General features: G+C 31.3%; 1 protein-coding gene across 1 annotated transcript in view; it reads right to left on the bottom strand.

Annotated features, from left to right (window-relative positions):
* Positions 1-25,044, bottom strand: part of CSMD3 (CUB and Sushi multiple domains 3) — a 1,015,135-nt gene that overhangs the window by 582,637 nt on the left and 407,454 nt on the right. The window contains 1 exon segment of the mRNA XM_032468125.1: positions 771-1,082. Coding sequence (XP_032324016.1) covers positions 771-1,082 — 312 coding nt within the window.

Here is a 25,044-nt window from a genome sequence, read left to right as displayed (position 1 = left end):
TGCTACCAAGAAACAGAAAAAAGTATGCTTGCTATACTTCCTAACTTTAGCTTTAATATTAATGACTAGAAAATTACCAATATATGATTTGGCTCTGTGGTATTTTTATCTCTAAAAATTAAAGTAGGAAGTTACGGAATAATTAAATTTGGAGCCATAATATTAATGAATACCTGTCACCTTTTCAAAATAATAAATCTATTCTCATTACAATCATTGGTCAGACAATAGGTATTTCAGAAATAGTAGAGTAAGCTATATAAGATAATCACCAGACATAATGTTTCCATTTTTTTCCAATCGAATTATCTATTTTCTCAATAATTAATTAGCATTTGTGTAACATAAAAATTTCATGCAAATACTGAAAATTACTACATAAGATAAGTCATCAGTGGTTAAATATGTGCACTTATTAATAGTAAATGGCTATTTGATTTTCAGGTTATCTCAATATCATAACTGGTATGTAATAAGAAATAGGTATTTAGTACTTATTTTTACTATCCTTTATGCATTATTTTCTTTCTGTTTTTACCCCCTCCTCCCTCCAACATTTGTATTGCACTTTGATTTTTTTTATTCTATATTTTGTGCTTTCAAATTATTTAGGTTCTTGCTGTTACTGTCTATAATTTTCAGCTACTTTTAACTCTTTGTTTTGCTTCCTACACCTTGGCTTTGTTTCAGCTCATTCTCTAATTAGAATCATTACCAAAATATAGCTTTGGCTGTAACTAAATGGGCACAAGTAAAATAACATCCAATACCTCTATGAGTAACAACTGCAAGCTCTTTAGTTCTTTCTATCTGTTCAGCATTTCTTGGTCTTCTCCTTGTACTTTGTGTATCTGCTTGATGAGGAGAGAGCCCGTCCTTGGATGTGTTGGGGTCCAGACCTGAATTTCTGAGATTCGTAACTTGCACTCGCTGTTCCTCGGAAATTCTATGGATGGTGACAGCTGTAACACTGGATACAGTAACATCTGCAGATGTGCTAGCAACAGCAATAGCACCAGTGGCAGTCCTGTTATGCTCCTCTAACTCACCAGTGGAGGTAGTGTGGGTCAATGTAGAAGAACCTGTGGGACACAGTAGCACTAGATGCTAACTTTTTCTTTTAAATTTTGTTTTTATTTCTGATAAGTTTAATAAATTATATTCCCTTCTATTACCTTAGGATAATCAACATGAAGATGCAAACCGTAAACACGCCACTAAAATATGAAGAAACCAGATCTGATGGTTTGTTTGTATCAATCAACTATGAATAGATATTACACAAAAACATACCATTACAAACACATTAGAAAGAAAAAGGTGAAATAGTAAGCCCTTTATATGGCCCTGAATCAATCTTCATTATTTATCTACAGATGGTTTTTAGCAACAAATGCCTGGCAAGTGACAAGTTTTGACAGAACGGGTAAATATGTAACCATAGTATGCTTTGAATAGTCTTGTTAATGTCTTCATAATTTCTGGGAAAATATCAAAATTTTCTATTTTAAGGCAAACAAGTGAAGAAAGGATTATTTAAAATTAAAGGCCAAAATGAAAACAAAATGATATAAAAATGAAACTCAAATAACTACTCTATGTAAATGTCTATCTTAACCTCATTTGCCAGGAAGTAGCCAGCAATGATAAAACATTCAATGTCATGAGCTATATAAACTTTATAATTTAGTAAGTTGCTTTGAAAATTGAGTAATATTTTTCAGAGCTTTAAGTAAAACTTGAGATTAACCAATTTTCAACTAATTAAAATGTTAAAATCATTCTATTTAGAAATGATTGAAAATTAACTATTAGCATAGAACTTTTATTCATACAAAACTAGCTTCAAAGAATGCTTAAAATTTTCCAAATATGTCATAAGCATGTTACAGTAATTCTCCACATTCTTAACTTTATTGAAGTTTCACTATAATTTAAAAATTGTTTTAAAGGTGCCAAATTAGAGTTTTCTTTTTCCTTTCACTTAAACTTTTTCAAAGACTGTCTTTGGTAGTACATAATTCTTACATAATAATAAAAGTAACTTTATGACAAAAGCATAAAACTGAATGAAGACATATTTAGAGGAATCCTGATAGCTAAAATACTTAACAAGAAAAAAAAGGTACTGAATTTTGGAGGAACAGATACTAATTAGGAATAACAGTCAGGCCCTGGTTAGAAAACTTCTGAGCATTTTTTAAAGCCAATGAGTGGTACAGGTTTCATATACTTGTCTTCTCAATAAACTGCATTTCAAACTTCTGTCCACAATGAATAATTAGATATTTTAGACAAAAGTACATAGGAATATTTTAACCACTCCACAAGAGAAAAAATAACTTTATCATATAATGTGGTTTGATCATGCTTTGCCTTTTTTCTTTTCTTTCTTTTTTTTGCTATAGGCAGATGATTAGTAGGACTCGTAATTATGGTTTCTACTTTAAACTCAAAAAGGAAGTCAAACATGGGGACCCTGATTTAAAAGCAAGCAAAATAGCACATGTCTATTAACAATTCTTCCTGCCTGGATTGTCGTATCTTGTTTTAATTTAATTTAGAAATTCAAAAGAATTAAATAATATTTTGAGGCAGCCAGGGGTAATGAAGTATGACAATTATCAGATTATTTTAAAGACTTTTAATATATTTTAAAGTGTTAATCAGAAAAAAAGTTGCCATTAAAGATTTATTCAAGCTATTTTGTGAAGATTAGAATCTATTAAATTCATGTTTACTGTACAAATTGGTCACTAGTGTTTACTAATAAGTTAATATTTGGTAAGGGTTTTTTAAATCACATGATTAAGCAATAACTACACTTACATTAACATTCAGTAACTGATCTCATGGTAAATCAGATATTTTGATGTCCTTGTGCTCAATACTATAAAAACAGTTACCTGGTCCATATTATTGTCTTGAGGAATTTAATTGCACCTCTCATGTTTGAAAAGAAGGTGTGATATGATGAAAAATTAATACTTTAGAACTTTGCCTAACTTTATCATAATTTCTGGGCTTTCAGGTTTAATTTAAAAAAGGAAACCATTTAACTATAGACATATGTTGCTAAAAAGAAATCTAAAAGTATGAAAAATAATGATATGTATAGTCTGTCTCAAATCTCAGTGTTTCTACCCTTAACAAGGGAGTAAACTGAATAGCTATTTATTATATTTATCATCAAAGTTCATTATGATTAATCCTAAATAATCTCTTGTATTTGGGTCAATAATTCTGGGGTAATTCTTGGGACTATATCTAGGTTGCTTCTATAACTAATCAAGATTTGCAGACTAATTCCAAACACTCATTTGCTTGAAGACCCCAGAGGGGTCCCTGACCAAATTTGTGAATTAGAATTGGTTTGTGGTAGCATTTACATAAAGGATTTGTAAGCAATTCCAATCTTAAAACTTTCAATAACAGCGTTGTACTTTTGGCCAATGGTAGTGATGATTCAGTACTATTCTCTTAACCTAAATGCAAAACAGGGTGTAATTTTTGAATAAAGCATTGAAAAAAACCTATTGATTCAATAACCATAGTCTAGCTATAGTCTAACCAGATATTTTTCTAACCAGTTTTTGTTTTACTTATATGTTGTACACATAATTTTTCCTCCCCAGGCTACACTGCATCCTCCCTGAAGGCAGAGAGGTTTTTATAAATTTCATTCGTTGATGAATCTCTAGTATCTAGAATTGGTACACAGTAGATGCTCAAGAAATATTCCTCAAAAGAAAAACTAAATGGATGACTGAACTTAATAATTCTAATATAATATTAACAATAATAAAGGGGATAAATTTCACAAATAAAATATGATCATAATTTTTACCATGGTAAATATTTTAAACAGTATAATGAAGTGAAGAATAATTCCAAAAAGAGGAAAAACTGATGGTTTTGTTTTGAACTTTCAAAAACATCACTTTGAAAAAGTGTGGAATCTGAGATTTATTTGCATAAGAGATACTTGAAGACATTTGTCAGTATTCCCAAAACATGATAGTTTACAATGTTAATGTGAAATGGATTTTACCTAAAATGTTGAAATTTCTGTAGAGTAAAAAGTACTTATATCCCATAATGGCAGGAGGCAGAAGTGCATCTAAATTTAGGTAGATATGTTTCATATATATATAGTGGAACTATAAAAAATAACATTGATTCCCTTTATAAGGCAATACAATCATCTATCACTATACAGTTATATATTACATAACCATTTTACTTAAAATGTAAACCAACTCAGGATACTAATTTTGATACCACTTAAAATTGGCAAGCGTGTGAAACACAGGTTTTTAAACTGTCAAAATGAACCATTTAACAGTTTCAAAACACTCAACATTTTTGCATATGTAACTGTTTTATGAGGTAATTGCCTATGTTGGAAAAAGCCTTATTATATATAGCAACAATTCAATATTAAAAATATAATATAGCTAATCCAGTATTAAACTATAAGGGTTTACTTTCTTTTAAAATATTTTAAGTATGCTACACAATTATGTAAGCATTATTTTCAGTAGCACAATATTAAATGCATATGTTACAAGACATATAACCCAAATTTAGGAAGAAAATGTACATCCAGAAAATCCATTCTTCACTGGAAGTCAAATCACGTATACAAGATATAGTTTATCACAATTAGATTACCCTGTCATTAAATTGCTTGAGATATGTTTTTAAATTAGATGTTTACAATACAAACACATCTAAAATATAACTTGATTACTATTTTTAACAAAACATTTTGCAATATAACAAAAGTAAAATGAAATGATATACATATAAAAGCATACTTCTATAAATCATAACTATATGTCATCTTTGGAATTATGATAATGGAAATGACATACATTACACATATAAATTAGCAAATTTATATAATAGTAATTCTACAATATTACGTTTGGATTTTCTTATGTATCATAATAAAAATTATGTTTTTGAAGGCTTTTTTATTTCAACATGTATCTGAAGATACTAAGCATAATTCATGTAAAGCCATTTATAAAAGTGTACCAAATAAAAACTCATATAAAAATTGAATTTGAATTTCATTTTGATTAAAATTTTAGTCTTTCACATTTTTTAAAAATTATGCTATATGGCTTTGTAATTACTGTCTAACTCATCACAGAAGTGAAGAACAGAATATGCTACTAGAGACATTAGTGGATGGCCCAAAATACATACAGCTATACAGGTTAAAGATAATTATGTATTCACAGAAGTAGCTTTTAGATATTTATGTTTGGCATGTTATTTTATATAAGAAACTTGTATTATGTTCCATTAATTTTAGTATTTTAAATAAAACATTTGAATAAAGTTTAATTAGCAGAATAATCCTAATTGAATAATTTTGTGGTATTATGATATATAACGAAGAAAGATGTAACATATTTAACATGAAAACATGCAAAAATATACAAAACAACATCAAAACAAAATCTAAATACAACTAATGCATCAATTTGATTTGAGTCATTTAGATATTAGCATATATATAAATTTTAGCATATGTAATTTAATTTGTATATTGTATTTCTTCTTTTATTTAATATTACATAAAACTTAGAGGAAAGTGTCAAGAAGTGAGCACTCGTGAGAACTACTTAAAATATGAGGGGTTGAAGTAAAACAAAGCCTCTGCTTTATTACATGCAACAATTTTCAGGAAGCATATAATAGTTGGGAAAGTAAGTATTTCACATTTTAAACAGTATAAATTCCAATATCCTAAATCTGTAGAGCTTAGTATTTAATAGTATAATTTGGTGGATGTGTGTGTACTATGAATACCCAACTTATATAGGAGATGAATACACTAAAATAGAAAGTAGCCCTTAAATTGTAGAAAAAATATAATTATATGTTACCTAATTCAAAATTGTCTCTCTGATTAGACTAAATGAACAAATTCTGAAAAAAATTAGTTTGTAATTTAGTTTTAAGGAGTATGTCTATACTGGTCTTACAAAGTTTTTATTTTAAATTAAAATGCTGCATTTATGTTAAAACTATATAAAATTGTAGTCTTAAAATATATAATTAAATAAATATAAGTTATTCTTAATCATAAAATGCACCTCTAAGGTAACATTCTGCCATTAAACTAAAACATAACAAGGTAAAAATGCTGTCACCTAAATCCAGATTGCTGAGGTATTAAAATGTAAAAGAAGTTAATCTTGGTATAGTTAAAAAATCAGTAATTCAAGTAACAGATTTTCTATGATCATGAATTAATTACATAAATTAGACACATATTAATTTAAAAATAGAACTAAGAATTTAAATTGTCTTTCTGAATTGATTGGCATATTGATATATATTTATATTCACATTATATATTTCTATTTAAATTTCTAAGCTTTAAATAGGGACACCAAATTTAACCTTTGCAGGTAGATTTGGTATTGTTTATCAGATCAAAGTGACCTTACTGATTTCATATGCAAAGTGAATGAATAAATATTTGCAATCTAAGCTGAAACTGATTATAGCAAGATTTAGTGATACATCTACTAAATCTGCACTTACTATGAATAAATAAATGATTATAAAACAAATATTTAACAAAATATATATTAATGTCAAGTTGTTTATATGCAGGGAAAAACTCATATTCTGAATTGTTTGAAATTTTGATTAAACCCACATGTCAAGCAACCATAAATATCTTTATCTAAATGAAATACAGAAAATACCAAGTTTTAGAAAGCATATGGAGTATACTGTTGATCAACCATGACAAAACTATACATATATGTGTTTATATATAATATATATGGTAAATACACATATATGTTATATAATATATATGTCTAATATATATGTTATAACATATATATTATATAGTAAAAATCTATGAATGTTACACTAAATATTTTCACAGTTTGTCACAGAATGTGAGAGAATAGACATTTCATTTCTTACTGCTGAAAACAAAGTAAGCTCATGCCAGGGGGAAAAAAATGTTTAAATAGAGGGTTTAAGAGTCTTGAAGATATTCTCCCTCTCTTAAAGAACCATTTATTGCTTCATCTAGTTGATTAAAATGATGTTGCAAAATGAAGCTTCAGCATCTTATCACTCCTTTTCATACGTTTTTGGAAGTCTCAACATGTACAGTGGTGGATGCTAGGTGTCATTTTGTATTTTAACATGCCCAACCACAAACACACACACCACTCACAAGAATATATATTTAGGCATCCTGTCACTTCTTGTAAGAATAAGAGAAAGGGATAGACTGTCCCTCCATACCTTTCTAAAACCATCTCCTAGAATCCTGCACTGTGAGACCTCTTTCTTCTAGCAGCTCTTATCTCTTAGTTAAAGTAGAAGCATATGTCATCATGGGTTTCCCCTAAACAAATGAATTGTAACTTAACACACATTTGTTTAATTTCCTTCCACACAAAATCTTGTGTAATAGCTGCCTATTCTTACGGAAGATTTAGACATGTTGTTAGGAAAAAGTGATACTATATATCTTTTATTTCAAAGTGTAATATAAGGAACTCCTTCACTTTCAGAGCCTTGCTATCTCTAATAATCGATATGTATAATGACTTTTTGAAAGTAGGAATCATATTTTAAACATGTGTATCTTTCATTCCCTTTGGATGTTTAATAAATAAGAGGGAAGAATGAATGTACTACTCTTTTATTTCTCAAAAATATAAACATTTTATTTTATGTTTAATTAGTATTTATTGAGTGTTAAATGTATTGTAAATATAAGATGAAATTGTACCTGTCTAGATATATTTAAACAATGTAAAAACATGATTATAATTGTAATTTGTATTGCATGTACTAGAACAGAAGTAAGGAAAAGAGAGGAAGGAACACTTAAGAACACATAAATTATTCCTTCACTTGTGTTTTCTCAAATGAGGGTAGTATTTCCCTTTTCTTCCATTCTCCAGCACCCTTTTCTCTCCAAAAAATATTTTATAATGATAATATTTGATATTGTGAAGGAGAAGGGAAAGAAATAATGGAAAGGAACTGGTAGGGTTATCCTTTATACATATCATGGTTGAAAGGAAAAACAAGAGAAGGCTTTATCCCGACATAGCCCATCATGTCCCTAAGTCCTGCTTATCCTGACTATCTCAATGTATTCATATTTATCCTCTATTTTCTTCTATAATGGCCTTCTAGTTTGGGAGAGGGCAGTGGGTTCATCATTTTTATTAATTTTAAGTGTTCCTCCTTTTTTAATTCCTAAAGTATAAAGTATATATAATGCTAGTTTTATATTTATTGATATGATTTAAAGGCAACCAAGGAGCTATCTTTATTTACCCCCTCATTTTTCTGCCTGTGTGCCCAGCTATTACTAAAAAGATGCTGTTTAGGATTAGGCATTCCCCTCTCAAGACTGTTCTCGTACAGTCAGACAAATACCTTTTCTGTTGAAAGAATACACATTTTAGAATGGTTGCTTTACTATATAGTTTGAATTTATTAATTGTAAAGTTTTCTTTTCCTCAAAAGAAATAATAGGGGCAGTTTGAGAAATATATATTTTGGGGAGGAGTGTGAAGCTTGTGGTAAGATCATTGATTGCTCCTTCTTGAGGCATTTATCATAAATTGACACCTGATACCATGTGATTGTTATATGATTTGGAAGAACTGGGCTCATTATTACGAGGTGGGTGTAAGGAGTGGTGGGCAGGTAAGGAAGGACTGACATTCAGGAAGAAAGACTCTTATGATGTTGATTGTGGAAAGGTTGAGCAATTGGTGGGTATCTGCATTAAATACACTGAAGTAGAGCAGCCTAATAAGAAACTCAAGCCCCCAAAAGCCTTATTTTCCTGCATCAATACTCAGTAAAATACTTTTTAATCTATAGCAGCTAAATAATTAGTAGCAGAAATGATTTTCTTGAAAATAAATACTAATCTTGGTTTTAAAAAGTAATATGTTGAAGAAGAATGAAAAAAAAAAACAACTTTAGAAATGGCAAGAACCTTGAGTTTACCATCAAAGGCTACCATTAACTAGAAAGGCAAAATACTATATATTAGGGTATTTTATATATAATTATATGTGGGGGTATTTAAAATATGTATTTCCACATTGAGAGGTAAACCTTCATATTCCTTCATATAATTACTCTGCCAAGTTCCTCTTCTACAAAGAATACATTTTATTTCAAAATAATAAGTAAAAAGACTGTCTTTTAATACTATTGATAAAACAAAGGTATGAGTCTTATAGTAATAATGGTTGGAATTTACATTTATATTTGGCTTGAAGCATGTTTTCCTTCTTTAGTTTGATTATGGACAAAAACTATTCTAAAATTTATGGGAAAAATGTGGCAACATGACTGAGGAGGATCTCAAAAATTATCTCTTTTAACATTGTGACATCTGGCCAACTCTCTTTGGCATTTTCTAGAATTAGAGAGTGTGACACTCTGGGTGACACCAATCAGAAGGTTAATTAGAACTTCCTTCACTCCTTCCCTGAGGAAGAGACACATTAAGTTTGTGTTTTAAATATAAAGAAATTCCTTCTCATTCAGAGCAGAAGTTACTTGGAAAAAGAGAAAAAATAAGAGTGAAATATGAACAAAGAGATTCAGCGAAGTATTTGTGCTTTTACACCTTTGTAGATATTGAAAAAAGAAATCATTCATTCATTCCAGAGAAAGCAAATGTTATGTACTTAGTGAATCTTTCTATTCCCCGTCCTTTCTAGACCAAATAAAGAAATGTTTTTCCCTTTTCTATGTTTCTGTAACATTTAAAATATCTGACTATAAAACTTACTGCCTTTCATCTTCCCTCTCCTTTCTTTTTTGCTTCACTAACATGATTTAAATGATTTCTATGCCATCAAGCACAAACACACACATATAAATATTCATATCTATATCTATATCTATACACATACACCCATCCCTGCCTTGCAAGAAAACAGTCATGATTTTTAAAAAAATCAGAGCCATGTGATATGTTCAAGGAAGGATATACAAAGAACTATGAAAACATGGTTGGAAAGCCCTTAGCTTTGCTTCCAAATGGAAAAGGTTTTCTAGTGGAAGAGACATTGGAATTGAGATTGAAATTGAGCTTAAAGGATAAGCAGGTTTTGCCTGGTGCATGAGGAATAAAAGAAGATCTCAGTCAGAGGTAATGGCTTAGAAAAAATGTATGGCAGGAGAAAAGGCAAGACATGCTCAGGCAATTGCAAATTATTTGGTATGGCAGAAATGAAGAAAGAGTGATAGGTTTGGTAGGTAAGGACTGACATTTGAAGAGCCAAGAAATATCAACTTAGCTTGAAAACAACAGAAATCACTGAAGAATATTATGCAAGAGATTGATATGACAAGACTGTCATTTCAGAAAGACTGTAATCGCTATGATGTGGAGAAGATATGAGATATATGGAGTAAAGGTAAGGCAAACATTTAGTTAGCTCAACCACATGGCTGAGCATCTCGAAATGGTTGCTAGATTTGGCAAATAAAAATAAAAGGCATTCAGTTAAATCTGTATGCCAAATAATCAACATTATTTTTTCTTTAAGGATGTTCTGTGCAATACTTGGGACACATTTATAATAAAAATCATCCATTTTTTATCTCAAATTGAAATTCAACTGAGCATCCTGGATATTATCTGGAACCCTACTCTGAAAGTAATTCAGACTTACAGACTCTGAAAATTTGCTGCATACCAAGCAATGAAACTATTAACAAATGTTTATCACTTTAATGTAAATGTACTTTGATTGATCCTTTGAAAAGTTATGGAATTACAGAGAGTAGGCATGATGACATCACAAGAACATCTAGACAAAATGAATGTAAGCATCTTTTTTTATGAAATGAGAAATTTTACACTTGATCTTAGCCAAAAGGCTGAGAAGTGATGAAATGAGGAATTTTAAAGACAAGTTGAATGAGGTATACTAAGGCCTTTTAGTCTATGTGTATTTAAATCCCACATCATTCTTTTTAATATTAAAAATAGCTAAGACTCTAGTTTAGCCCTTTATTCATTATGAAACTTAAGTTCTATAGTTGAGGAAGAAAATCTGGCAATTAAATCTATAGATGACTCATACAAAAAAATGCCACCTTTCTTAACAATGTTTCAATCCACAGAAACTTGAAGATATTTCCAGCAAGAATCTACTGGTCTTTGAATTATATCCAAGTACTATGAATGGTAACAAATATTGAATAAAGTTTCCATCCTCAAATTATCCAGTGAGCCTTTTTGACCTATTAGTCTTTTCCCATCTTGTTTTTTCAGATGATAGGAAATGAGAAATTGAAGTAGAAAGCATGTTCTCTCTCTCTCCCTTATACTCTTCCATACATACACACACATATACATATATACACATATATACATAGGTACACTCATATTTATATATATAAATGTTCTCATATATATCAGAGAGAGGAGAGACTTCAAAACTCGTATCTATATTGATATGGATACAACTGGAGAGATTATATACGTATATATACAGACATATATTTATATATAACTTTGAAGTCTGAAAAGCCTTTTTTTAAGACTATCCTATTGAATTAAGATTGTATGCATTTAATTGGCTAACTTTTAACAAAAAAGATTAATTAAAGTGAAAGAAGTTTTTTTAATCATTAAAGTGGTTTTAAATACCTAAAAGTTTTATATCTATCCAGATGATTTTGGTATATTTGAATTACAGGTAATCATATGAATATCCAATCATTTTTCTGAAGTATTCTTTTAACTTTTATAAGGATGATGGAGACTTGGCCTTTCTCCTGTGGGATGGTATCTTTTTCCTCTTCAAATTTATGAATACAGGTGATTAGATACTATAAGTGCATTTGGCATTCTAATATTTACTTTAAATAACTAGATAACAGAACTATTTATATAAACATAAAGAGCAATCATCATTTACTGAGCATTTATTGTGTTTGAGACACAGTTCTAAATAATTCATTTCATCCTCAAAAGTACCCATGAGCTGAGGCTATTAACGCTCAGAGTAGCTTCAAAACATACACTGGCTCACTTTGCTAGTTGTAAAGCTACAGTTGTAAAGCTAGGATTTGGACCCAAATTGTGCAATCCCAAAACCACAATCCTAACTCCTGTAAATCAGTACACCTCTAGCCTCCCCAATACAAGACAAACACTTTTATCTGAATCAAAGTGTAAATTATTTTTGTGTTTTTTCTTTGTTGTATCTCTTCCCCATCACCTCCTTTCCCAACATATCTGACTTTCCCCAGATCATTCTTCCTATTTCCTTGCCTCAGGGAGGACAGGGCGAAAAGAGAGATTTGCTCATAGATTTCTCCATAGCTTTTGCTTCCTAACAGTCTAAGCCTCTTCAGGGGATTACAGATTACATCAAGTGACAGGAGAGAGGCAACAACTTGGGTAGAGGCTGGGGGGAAAAGAGGGGCACTAAAGATGACATATACAACCTCCCTGCTGCATCTCAGGAAAGTAGAAGAGTCCAGGAATCTGGACTCTCATCTTTGACTAAGATTTTCCACTCACGGTTGTCATGGCAAGCACAGGATCACCTGACTTCATGGGTAATATGTGGGATTGGACAATGATGACTGGGTGTCATTGTCCAAGCTCTACAAATGTCCTCTGGATTCTGCAGCTCGAAGGAAGAAGAAGGTGTAAAAAGTTTTTTCTACCCTCACACACAATGACCTAGATATAACTGACCTCCTGTTAGGGACAATGGGGACTCTCAAACAGATTTGAATGTAAAAGAACAGAGCAACATTTCTTGCTAATCTGAGTCTGTGAATTCAATTTCATAACTATTTTACTTGCAAATACAGCAACAGTGCACAAACACACACCCCAATAGCCTATCTTGTTGTTTTTTAAATAAACTCAGTTTTTTTTAAAAATAACTCAGTTTTAAATAACTCAGTTTTAACCTGACATGATACCGCTGTGTTCTGACTACTTCCTCCTTTAACTACTATAGTTTTTCCTCTTATAACAGTTCTTAGTAATCTAATTTTATTTATCTTTGAAAATTACTGTGTTTTTTAAAATAGTTACAAGACTCACATTATCATCCCTATGGTTTCTTACCATGTTGCTAAATTGAATCATTGTTTTTTTCCTTTTTGGATGAATAAAAGTGTCTGTAAATTTCTGGTTCCTAACTTTTACCTAAAAAGACTTCTCTAGTCTTCAGAAAACTTCATAGGAGACATCTTTTTCCTCAGCCTCACATAAATTTTATTGTTTATGGAGTAAGACACTTTAGTATGAAGACTTTTGCACGAGAGATTCAGCAATGAAATTAGTCCTCAGCAACTATTCCCCACTCATTCCAAGTTCTAATAATCATAGCCTTTAACAATTACAGATCACTTAAATTCTGTGATAAATATTTTATATTCAACTTTCATAAAATCGTATGCAGCAGACATAATGAAAATTCATATAGTCAAGGATAAAGAACTTGATTAAGGACATTCATTCATGTATTCATTTGTTTATTGTCGTAAATCATTCATCCATTCATTCATTCATTCAGATATTTATCTAACAAGACTTTATTGAGTGCCCATCTATGTCAGGCACTGAACGATCCAGAGGCGAGTAGTACAGACAGTATGTTTTCTAAGAAAGATTACATTGAAGTGGAAGAGACAAGGAATGGACAGATTAATTTAATAGCTGGTAGTGAAACACAAAGTGACATTTGAGCTAAAATCTTAATAAAATGAAAGAATGGGAAATAAAAATAAAAGACTTGATAGATCTGGCACTTTTATTCAGACTGTCAGATTCCATAGCTTGAGTTTAAAATCTTGGTGACATACTACTTCCTATTCAGCTATGACTTGAGCATTTCACTTTATCACTCTGTAACTATGTTTCATGGTCTCTTGTGCTCTATATTTCTACAAAGTAATATGCATTTTCATTCAAGATATTATATTTTGAGAGTAAAATTTATATATCTGAATTCATACTTCAGGAATAAAAATTAAAATAATTTTTTCTTTTCTTCAATGAACACTTCTATATTAAACACTAGCCATTGTTCAATGCTAGGATAGAATGAGTGAGAGAGACAATGAAAGCATAAAAACAAACAAGAAAAAACAATAAAATATGATTGCACTATGTTGGTGTGCTAGATTAAATGTGGTCACAGATTCTTTGCAACTCTATCTGTCAAGAGGTAGAGTTTATTTCCCTACCTGCTTGGATCTTGGTGGTCCTGACTTACTATGACCAACACAGTATAGCAGAAGTGATACTGTGTGAGTTATTGAGACTTAGTTCCAAAAGGCTTTGTAGCTTCTGCTTTTGCTCTCTTGGAATGTTTCCCTGAGACTACAGTGGAAGGAACTATGACTAGACTACTAGAAAATGAGAGGCACAAGGAAGAGAACTGAAGTTCTCCCGTTGACAGTATTGTGAGAGGCCATATTGGACCTTGCAGACTGGTATACACTCCAGCTTAATGTAGTCATACATGTGAGCCCAGAAACATCCTTGAAACAAAGAGAACTGTGAGAAATAGTAAAGTACTCTAAGACTTGGAGTGGCTTTTACAAGCTATGGTTAATTGACACAATACGTGAAATGCTGGTATAGGAATATATAATAGGAGCACTAATCCGGTTTGGGGGATGACTTTATAATGAGAAGCTTTCTGGAGGAATGTTTCAGATTGAAACTAGAAAAATGAATAGAAATTTCCAAGGTGAAGAGAAAGGAAAGAGATGGTCTAGTCAGAGTGTGCTCTATATATAAAGATCATGAGACAAGACAGATTTTGTTAGTTTCTAAGAATTAATGGTTGTTTAGTATGGGCAAAACATAGACCACAATCAGGAAATCACAAAAGTTTAAGCTGAAAATATAGCACATATTGTGAGACTATGGTACAACAGATACGGTATAAGGCATGAGAAGATATTTGAACTTTGTGATGAATCCAAGAGATACTGTCCCTCAATTCCACTCACTCTAACTGACACCACATTTCTCTCATCCCTTCTCAGAACCAAATGTGTTTCTTGAAAGAAAGTAGTATTGTGATAGGATAAATTATCCTTCCAGTGATGGAAAACAAAAAAATCATTCTTAAAATTAAAAAGTGAAATTTTAGTAATTCCAAACTGTGGTTACCTGAAGTCATAAATTAAAGCAAAATTAAAAATTATAAGATATTTGTATTTTTAAATCACAAGTCTTATATGTCTGTATTAATTTTCCTTGGTTGTCATTTTTCTATTTTCCATTGCTACACGTATTTGGACCTACTTCATTAAGTTTTTTTAAATGGTAGGTAGAATTCTTTGTTGATGTAAAAATATATTTCACAACAAAGTCAATCAAGGTTTTTCATTAGAAGATGAAATTCATGTTATAGAATTTCAGTCATTAGATAGAAGGCTGAATAGAACTAAGGCAGATGTTGGGGGTTCTTGGAGTCCCCAGTCATGACATATAGTCACCCATAGAGTCTACCTGCAAAAACAGCTAGCTCAAGTGTATCTTTATGTGTAATTATATTCAAAATATGTTCCCCAAAATTGCATTTTCCTTTCAGAAAGATGATTTGTGCCATAAAGTGTCACTGAATCAGTGCAGTTTCTGGCTTTCCTGATAGAAAGTAGAATACTTTCATATACAGCTGAATAATTTCTAAAGTTTAATTAAGATAAAATTTCATATGGTGTGCCCTGAAACAAATTAGAATGAAAAAATAATATGCCAGTCAGTCAATAATATAAACTGAGGTTTGCAGTATAGAAAAGGGTGGATTAGGTACTTAAGATATTATTCTATGATCCTTAAATAGTATATATAGTAAATTTTCTTGAGTTTGTCCAGTGAAGTGGTCTACAGCAATTAAAGATTATTTGTAATATGACTACATCTATACGTTTGCTTTTTGCAAAATATGATTATTTGCAATCATTTTTAACAAGACTACAGATATGTTAACCTGAAAAAGAATACTGTTTTACAATTAGTTCTGGGTTCAATACTTACTATACTGAAACTAGGAAAAAAATTGTAGGTGATTTGCCTTTACTTCCTCATTTATCATAAAATAGTTTGGACTGGACTAGTGGTTCTCAAATTTTTCATTATGAAATGCTACTTTCATTACATTTCCCTAAGAAACTATGTTTTTTGGAAGACTTCTATCTTACAAATAAACTAAAGCACTTTCATAGTAATAAATGGATGTTTATTTTAAAAAAAAATCATGGTACCTGCTAATCAGTAGTTCTAATCAACATGAGGTAATCAGTATATCACTAGGTTAATTTAATTATAGTGCTAAGCAAAACAATTGATATTTTAGTTACCATGTGAGAGACTATAATGTTAACTAAGTGTTTTGAAATAATGAAAATAACAGACCATTATTATTCTTCCAAGGAATCACAAAAAGGAATCACTGAGCTATATGTTTAAGGTCCATTTCAGGTCCACAAACATATGAGAATAGAAAATTTAATTTAAATGATACATTTATTTTAATACGCTGTTCATTTGTCATCCTCTCTGTCTCTGTTGCTTTCTCTCAGTCTCTCTCTTTCTCTCTTCCCCTATCCTTCCCATCCTTCCTTCTTCCCTCTCTCTCTCTACTTTCTGGTTTTCTTTCTTTCTTTCCTCCTACAAACTATTAGAAATTTAATATATTCCATGCATTCTTCTGGTTGCTGAAATGCTCAAAGGAAGGAAAGAGACATCAAGAAAGTAAGCATAATTATTTCAGCTATGCTGGTACTATGAAAGCACAAATACAGGAGGCAGAATGCCTAGGTTTTTGAGGGTAGCCTAAATCACACTAGGCTTATCTTCTCTATGAGGACATTTTTGTGCTGACTCCTGAATGGTGCAAAAAAAAAAAATCTGCCATGGGAAGACTTGAAGGCATACTTTCCCACTCAGAGAAAATGGCAAATACAAAGAACCCAAGACAGAAAAGAAGATGGTATGTCCAATAAGATGATAAGAATGGTAAAAATCATAAGTATTAGGAAATTGGGGACTTGTGTGCCATTTTGAGAAGTTTGGATTTTACTTTCCAATTTATTCTAAGTATGCAATACAGAAGAAAGATCTGATTTAAATTTAAACAAATTACTTTGTTATTAATGGGTAACTTATCTATGTGCATGTGTGTGTATACTCATGTATATATGAGTGCATGTACATGTGTAAAGGGACTTGATTATGGTGGCAGTTTGCTACTCTGATAAGAAGTATGTGACAAAGTGGCATGTGGGAAAAAATGAAGTAGATTTCCTGGGCCTTTTTCCCATTAAATTAAAAAGTTCGAAAATGGTTATTACAGGGTTTCTGCACTGGAGTGCACATTTGCAAAAGCTGAAAAGGTAAATACATCAGACCACAGACTCCATCTTAAGAGCTAAGAGCAGATATATAAAGAATGATGAACTTCCTGGGATGATATGGAAAGTGTAATGACTGCTGGGGTTTAAAAAATATCCAAATGGCTAATTGAAACCAATGTTCCAAATGAATAACGGATGAAGTGATAGGAATGCTAAAAGCTGAGGAGCACAGTCCCTGAAAGAAACAGATGCTGTGAGCAGCAGGGAGACAGCAGTATAACTGGCACAAGTGTGACTGTGAATAATGTTTTTCCATGACCCTTAAAGCTTATCATACATGCTGGGAAAGTATATCCAAGATATTAAAAAAAAATTTTCAACTCTGAAGTTTTAAGGAACAAGGAGGATGCCAAGACTAGGATGGGACATAAAAAAGAAAACAAAATTATGGCATTTTACAGAATGACATGAGATGTGTTAATTCTTGAATTAAGAAAGTGGGCTAATATGTCTAAGAAGGAGAACACATTTCTTTGTTGGTTAAATTAACAAATACTTATTAAGTGTTACCATGTGCTTAGGCATTATTATGCTGAGGACACAAAGGGAAGAAGCACACCCCATCTACCTTTCAAGGAACTGACATTTTTAAAGGGGGAAAGATATAGCAAATCAAGGAAAGGAAATATCCTAAAGTGAACGGAAGAAAATTTTTAAAGTGGAATAATAGAGAGTGCCTGATACCTGGTCAATGAAGGCCTCTTTGAGAAGAGGATACGTATATTATGACCGAAAAGACAGGAAGGAGTCATCCATTTTAACGCCCAAAAGAAGGTCAATGTTGCTGCATCATAGGCAGGGAGAAGGAGAGTAGCTTGGTGGTGCATGCAAGGGTTGATCCTGCAGAGCCAAATAGTCAGGTATATCAATGATTTTTTAAAAATAAATGTGCTGGAAAGTAATGGTGAGAAAAGATTACAAGGAGGCAACAGAGTCAGAAGACAGATCAAAGAGAAGGGTAGTGCAGATATAAAGGATAAAGAGAATATCTGATCCGGGACAATGGATTGACTCAACAGAGAAATCAATGACTATGGAAAAATTAAAATTAACATGAATTTTAAATTAGGTCATATTTACCTAATTTGTTCTAAATATCAAGTGCAAATACGTAATTGTGCTGGTTAAACCTTCAAGGAGTTTTAAAAGCACAGTGTGCATATGTGAAGTAAATGTCCTATACTTTGCTCAGATATGTCCAACTCAGTGACGATGTATACTTCCAGCTACTAGCAGAAACAGAGTTGTTATAAAGAATAACTGGATGCAAAAGGAAACTAAAAACTGGAAAAGACCACAAGCATGTACTTCATTATTATTACTGCAAAGATGAAAACAAATAAATATGATAAAGGAAAAATACAATGCTATTTTGTCAATCTTTTTCATGAAAAATAGTTGTGCAGGAAATTAGCTAAATTAGCTATGTAAGTCTCCAGTATGTCTAAAACACCAGGCACTATGATGGATGCTTTCAAAAATACCATGGTTTATAATTATCACAAAGTATTGTAAGTTAAAATTATTATTTCTATTTTATCACTGATAAAACTGAGATTCCAAGGGCTAAAAATTTCATGGGGTTGGTTATAATTCCAATAATTGTTCTTTGTTCTATAATATGATATTGACACTCTACATCTTCATTTCTATCCCTTCTTCACATTATACTACTGATAAGTGTAGAACCAATATATCTATGCATATAAACCACATTTATTTAGAAATTAGAATATTTATAAAAGCAACTCCTATCTTTCCTTCCCAAGTGGGGAATAATAGTAGCCTTGCCAATTAAAAATAATAGAATTAGATATCACCAGTGGTAACAATGTCTTTTATTCTTATATTTGGAAAAAATACATTTGTAGAAGTCTGGAAATAGATAAAGTATAAGTGGCATAAATGTTCTAAAAACAAAATTAATAAATAAAACATTTTTACATGCACTCATTATATAAAAGATAGATACCTTAATTTATAATTTCCAGGGTACTATCTTCAGTCTGAAGAGGAATAGACATATTAATAAGGCATATATTTTACATTCAAAGAGATACAAGATTTCTACAGATTAGCTACCATTAAGGGAATATGGGAAAGAGAAAGATCGTATCTGAAGTGCTACATAAGGAAAAATATGGGAAAAAACTGCACTTGAGAGATGTAGCAACTCTGTGGTAGGGCACTGAGATTAACAGAATAGTTTACATAAGAATGGAGAGGTATGAAGAAATATAAACAATGACAGTTCAGGGGGAGGGTATAGTTCAAGTGGTAGAGTGCATGCTTAGCATGCACAAGGTCTTGGGTTCAATTCCCAGTAACTCCTTGAAACATAAATAAATAAACCTAATTACTCCCGAAATAAATAAATAAAATTTAAATAATAATAAACTAAAATTTTTTAAATGACAGTTCAGTTTTGGTGCAGATAATGTGAGAGGGGTCATTAAAAAAGAAACCTATAAAGGGTCGCAAGTAGTTTGAAGCAGTAATTTGCTACTCTTTAGCCACCCAGAAACCATAGTTCTTGTATGAGAAATTTGAATGATTTTAATTTGTCACATCTTTTAGCTCTGATTTCTAATTATAAGTCTCATTTGGAAGTGTGATGAATATCTAATTAAAATGTGCATAAGGAAATTTTAAGTAACTGAGGAGTTTAAGTATTTAAGTTCTAAATAATTAAAGTGCCTTAAATAAATAACTAAAGAAACCAATATAAACATGACTTAGTTCAGTTCATATAACATTTTATGAAATCATGAGAATGGAAGAAGAAATGGTCAAATGAAAGGGAGAATCCTTGTTTGTGATCTTCACATTCTTGACATTTCTAAGACTGAAATTCTGTTAAGATGATTTGACCTATAAAATGTAACTGTTCCATGATTGTAATCACTATGATGTGGAGTAGATATGAGATATATGGAGTAAAGGTAAGGCAAACATTTAGTTAGCTCAACCACATGGCTGAGCATCTCGAAATGGTTGCTAGATTTGGCAAATAAAAATAAAAGGCATTCAGTTAAATCTGTATGCCAAATAATCAACATTATTTTTTCTTTAAGGATGTTCTGTGCAATACTTGGGACACATTTATAATAAAAATCATCCATTTTTTATCTCAAATTGAAATTCAACTGAGCATCCTGGATATTATCTGGAACCCTACTCTGAAAGTAATTCAGACTTACAGACTCTGAAAATTTGCTGCATACCAAGCAATGAAACTATTAACAAATGTTTACCACTTTAATGTAAATGTACTTTGATTGATCCTTTGAAAACTTATGGAATTACAGAGAGTAGGCATGATGACATCACAAGAACATCTAGACAAAATGGAAAACAGTATGGAGATTCCTCAAAAAACTATAAATAGACTTACCATATGATCTAGCAATCCCACTTCCAGGTATATATACAGGGGGAACTCTAATTTGAAAATATTCATGCACCTCACTGTTCAAAGCAACACTATTTACAATACCTAAGACATGGAAACAACCTCGATGTCCATCAACAGATGACTGGATAAAGAAGTTGTGGTATATTTATACAATGGAATACTACTCAGCCATAGAAAAGAATAAATTAATGCCATTTGAAGCAACATGGATGGATCTGGAGATCGTCATTCTAAATGAAGTAAGCCGGAAAGAGAAGGAAAAATACTATATGATATCACACATATGTGGAATCTTAAAAAAAAAGAAAAAAGACACTATTGAACTCATCTACAAAACAGAAACATATTCACAGATAGTAAATAATCTTATGGTTAACCAGGTGAAAGAGGGTGGGAATGGATAAACTAGGAGTTCAATATTTGCAAATATCAACTACTATATATAAAATAGATAAACAACAAGTTTCTTCTATATAGCCTAGGGAATTATATTTAATATCCTGAAGTAACCTATAATGAAAAATAATATGAAAATAAGTATATGTATGTATATTTAGGACTGAAACATCATGCTGTACACCAGAAATTAACACATGGTAAACTGACTATTCTTCAATAAAAAATAAATAAATAAATGAAAATAATACTGCAGTTGCTCTTTTAAAAAAACTCAGAAAAAAATGCAATGTAATGTCTATATAGAGATATATGATCTATACGCATATCCAAGTCAAACTTAGAGTAATAATAATAAATCATTTAGTATGTATCTGTACAAAAAAAGGGAAAGTGTTCAATGATTTAGTAGTTCTGGGAGAAATACATGTAGGCATAGGCAAAGGAATACTAAACTTTACCTCAAATTTACTAGTAAACATACATGATAGCAATTCAATTAACGGAGCACTCACTGAGAATAATTAATTAAGTAGTTTTTTGGCATGACTGTCACTTAGGTATTTTAAACAGAGTTTTGAGAAGAGAAAGGTGTTTCAAGTAGATGGGTGAAAAATACCAAACAGTTTTAGATAGAGGATGGACAATTATGAAGGAATTTATGTTTGTATATATACTCTAAACCTTAGCAGCCTTAAAAAAATAGATGAACTTTGGGCTAGAAATAAACTCTAACTCAAAAAGGTAAATTTATTATGCTAACGTTTAAGAGTCTATGTAGCCATATTTCTAGATACTGAAAGAAGCTAATAAAGAGAGTGATGACAGTATAATATATAACTATTGGTTTCTGATAGAAGTCACATAGCACTTTGTTCCTCTTTTACAGCTGTACTATACAGGGTAAGAACATATTCTGTGATGTCAGACAGACCTGGCTATGAATCCCTACCCCAACAGTTATTAGGTGGGAAAACTTCATGAAATTATTTAGTAACTATGAATCTTGTTATTCTTAATTTGTAAAATGGAGAAAAGAAAACAACTACATCCTAGGTTGTGGGGATAAAACAAAATATAGGAAATACAATATTTGACATAGTGCTCAGCACAAAATCAGAGTTCAGGCATAATGGCGAAAAGAAAAAAAGTTGACAGAACTTATTCAATAGTAATGTTGGAAAAGAACAAAATTATTTTATTCATCTTTAAGACAGATTCCAGCTCTTCAAAAAGCATGTTACATAGTTAAAATATTCTCACTAACTAAAAACTCAATTTTTAAATTATTTATTCTTAAGCATATGTTTCACTCACATTCAAAGTAATTAGTAATTTCAAAGTTGTGATGTGCATTAATAACATGATTATTTAATAAAAACCTGTTTTCCCCATGCAACTGTCTCTATGACACATATCTGTATGAATTTTTGTTGTGTGAATGTATGAATAATAGCTAATAATCAGGTGTCAGCTATTTCTTGGCTAGGGAATTTACAGCCTGCAGAATAATTACATCAAAACTTTGAAATATAAAGATGGCATTTGATAGTCAAAGGGATATTATATCTGCCCTTTTCTTTAATTTTATGTAAGTTGACATTATCAGAGATTAAAATACTAATTAATTGAAGATGCTTTACAAGTTTAATAGCTTGATCCTTACACTGTACCTCTCCTACCATTTTGGTTGTCAGGATATGGCAAAAATAACACTACAGGAGTTAAAATGTATTTCCCAAATCCTGTATTTCATCTTTCTAAAACTTCTTTTACAATGTCATTTCTTGAAAAATTGTATAGAAATACTTAACTAAACATTATGATGTTCCTGCAAAATAAGTTTAAGTTAAATACATAATGAATTATATTAGAAAAGAGCATGGGGTTTGAAATAAAGAGACTCAGATTCAAGTTTTGTTTTTACTTGTCCTTTTTCACTTAGGGTTTCTTTCCTAATCTCCTCAGCTACTGCTTTTTACTTTGCACCATACCCACATTGGTAAACATCAAACTCTATGCATTTATCTTTTCTTCCATTCTCATGATTTTATAAATTAAATAATTTAAATATTTTTAGAATGTTGAAATGTGTGACTCCTTCCAAACTGAAAAATAGACTTGAGTTAAGCTATCATTCCTTGAGAATAATTTAAATAAAGAGGCATTTTAATGACATTTACTTAGTGAATATTTATCCCCCTTTTCCTTCTATCCTGGAAAAATATTCTTTCTCTTACCAAAGAAAAACAAAATATCAAGCAAACAAAAACATCTACCCATTTGTGCTATGGATCATACCCTATGACATATCTAGAACTCTGATCTTTGGTGACATTTTTTGCTCCCTTGCATCATTAATTTATCTTATTCTATATAGTCATTTACATCATTATAAGAGTATACTCTCAATCTCTAATGTTAAAAAACAAAATATAAAGTAAAACCTTATCCTGACCCTGCATTTCACTTCTAACCACCTTCACATTTCTCTATTCCTTCTTAGCTGAATTTCTTGAAAGCATTGTCTACAAAACCAATTTTTACTTGTTCAGTTCACATTTATACTTCAAATGAGTTTAGTTAGGGTTTTGCTCAAATTTTACCACAGAAATGACCTCTGTGTTACCAAATCCTATTCTATTTACTATGCACCTACCATATGCCAAGAACTCATCTTGTGATTCAGCAATACAGTACTGCAGAAAATAGTCAAATATCACTGTCTTTAGAAAACACATTCAGATGATGAATAGCACTATGAAGAAAAATAATGCAAGCCAGGGCAGGGATTTGAGTGCCAGGAAAGAGATGTAATTTTAAACAGGGTGGTACAGAAAGCGACACAAAGAAAATAAGATTTAAGTTAAGACATGAAGTATATATCAAAGATTGAGCCATACAAATAACTAAGGGGAGATAACTAAGCCACAGACAGAGAGAACAGCAAATGCAAGGGCCCTAAGACAGGAGCACTTATAATACTTGGAGAACCAGCAAGGAAGCTGCTGTGGCAAAAATAAAAGAAGTAGGGAAGAAAGGAGTGAGGTCAGCAAGGTAAAAAGGCTAAATCATATGAGTAAATTAGACATGTTTTTACTATTATTGAGATAGAATCATCAAAGGGTTCTGAGCTGAGCAATGACACTATCTGACTCAGATTTTTAAAATATTTTTTGGCTACTTTATTTACATACCCTATTTGAAAATAGACAATAGAAGGCAGGGAACCCTTTTAGGAAGAAGTCATGAAGACTGAGGCAACAGGAGATTGTGGCTGGAAATTAGGTGGTTGCAATGGAGGTGGAAGGAAATGGTTACTTATATTATGGATATTTTGAAGTTACAGCAGATCATGACCTGCTAACATGAAATGTGAGTAAAATAATGAGTCAAGAGTGATTTCAAAGATTTGTTCTAAATAGACTGGAAAAGAAGAATTGTCATTTGCTTACACGAGAAAGGAATATAAGGAGCTGACTGCAAGAAAATATCAGTTCAGTTATGAAGATATTAAGTTAGAGAAGCATATTAGAAATACAAGTGGAAATGTACAGGCAGAAGATACAGCTAGAGATACAATTTTGGGAGTCGTTAGCATAGAGTATTTATAGCCACAGGACTGCATGAGATGACCAAAGAACTTTGGGCAAAAGCCTGAATGCAGATCAGAAGTCTGAGGGGAAATCAGCAAATGAGGCTGAGGAGGATTCACCAGTGAGTTAGGGGAGTAGAAGAGTCCCATTCTAGAGGACAGCATGTGTTTCAATGAGAAGGGGGAAATCAAT

Source organism: Camelus ferus, chromosome 25, assembly GCF_009834535.1.
Source record: "Camelus ferus isolate YT-003-E chromosome 25, BCGSAC_Cfer_1.0, whole genome shotgun sequence".
Lineage (NCBI taxonomy): Eukaryota > Metazoa > Chordata > Mammalia > Artiodactyla > Camelidae > Camelus > Camelus ferus.
Note: the sequence above shows the minus strand (reverse complement) of the source record. Positions and strands in the feature narration are given on the sequence as shown.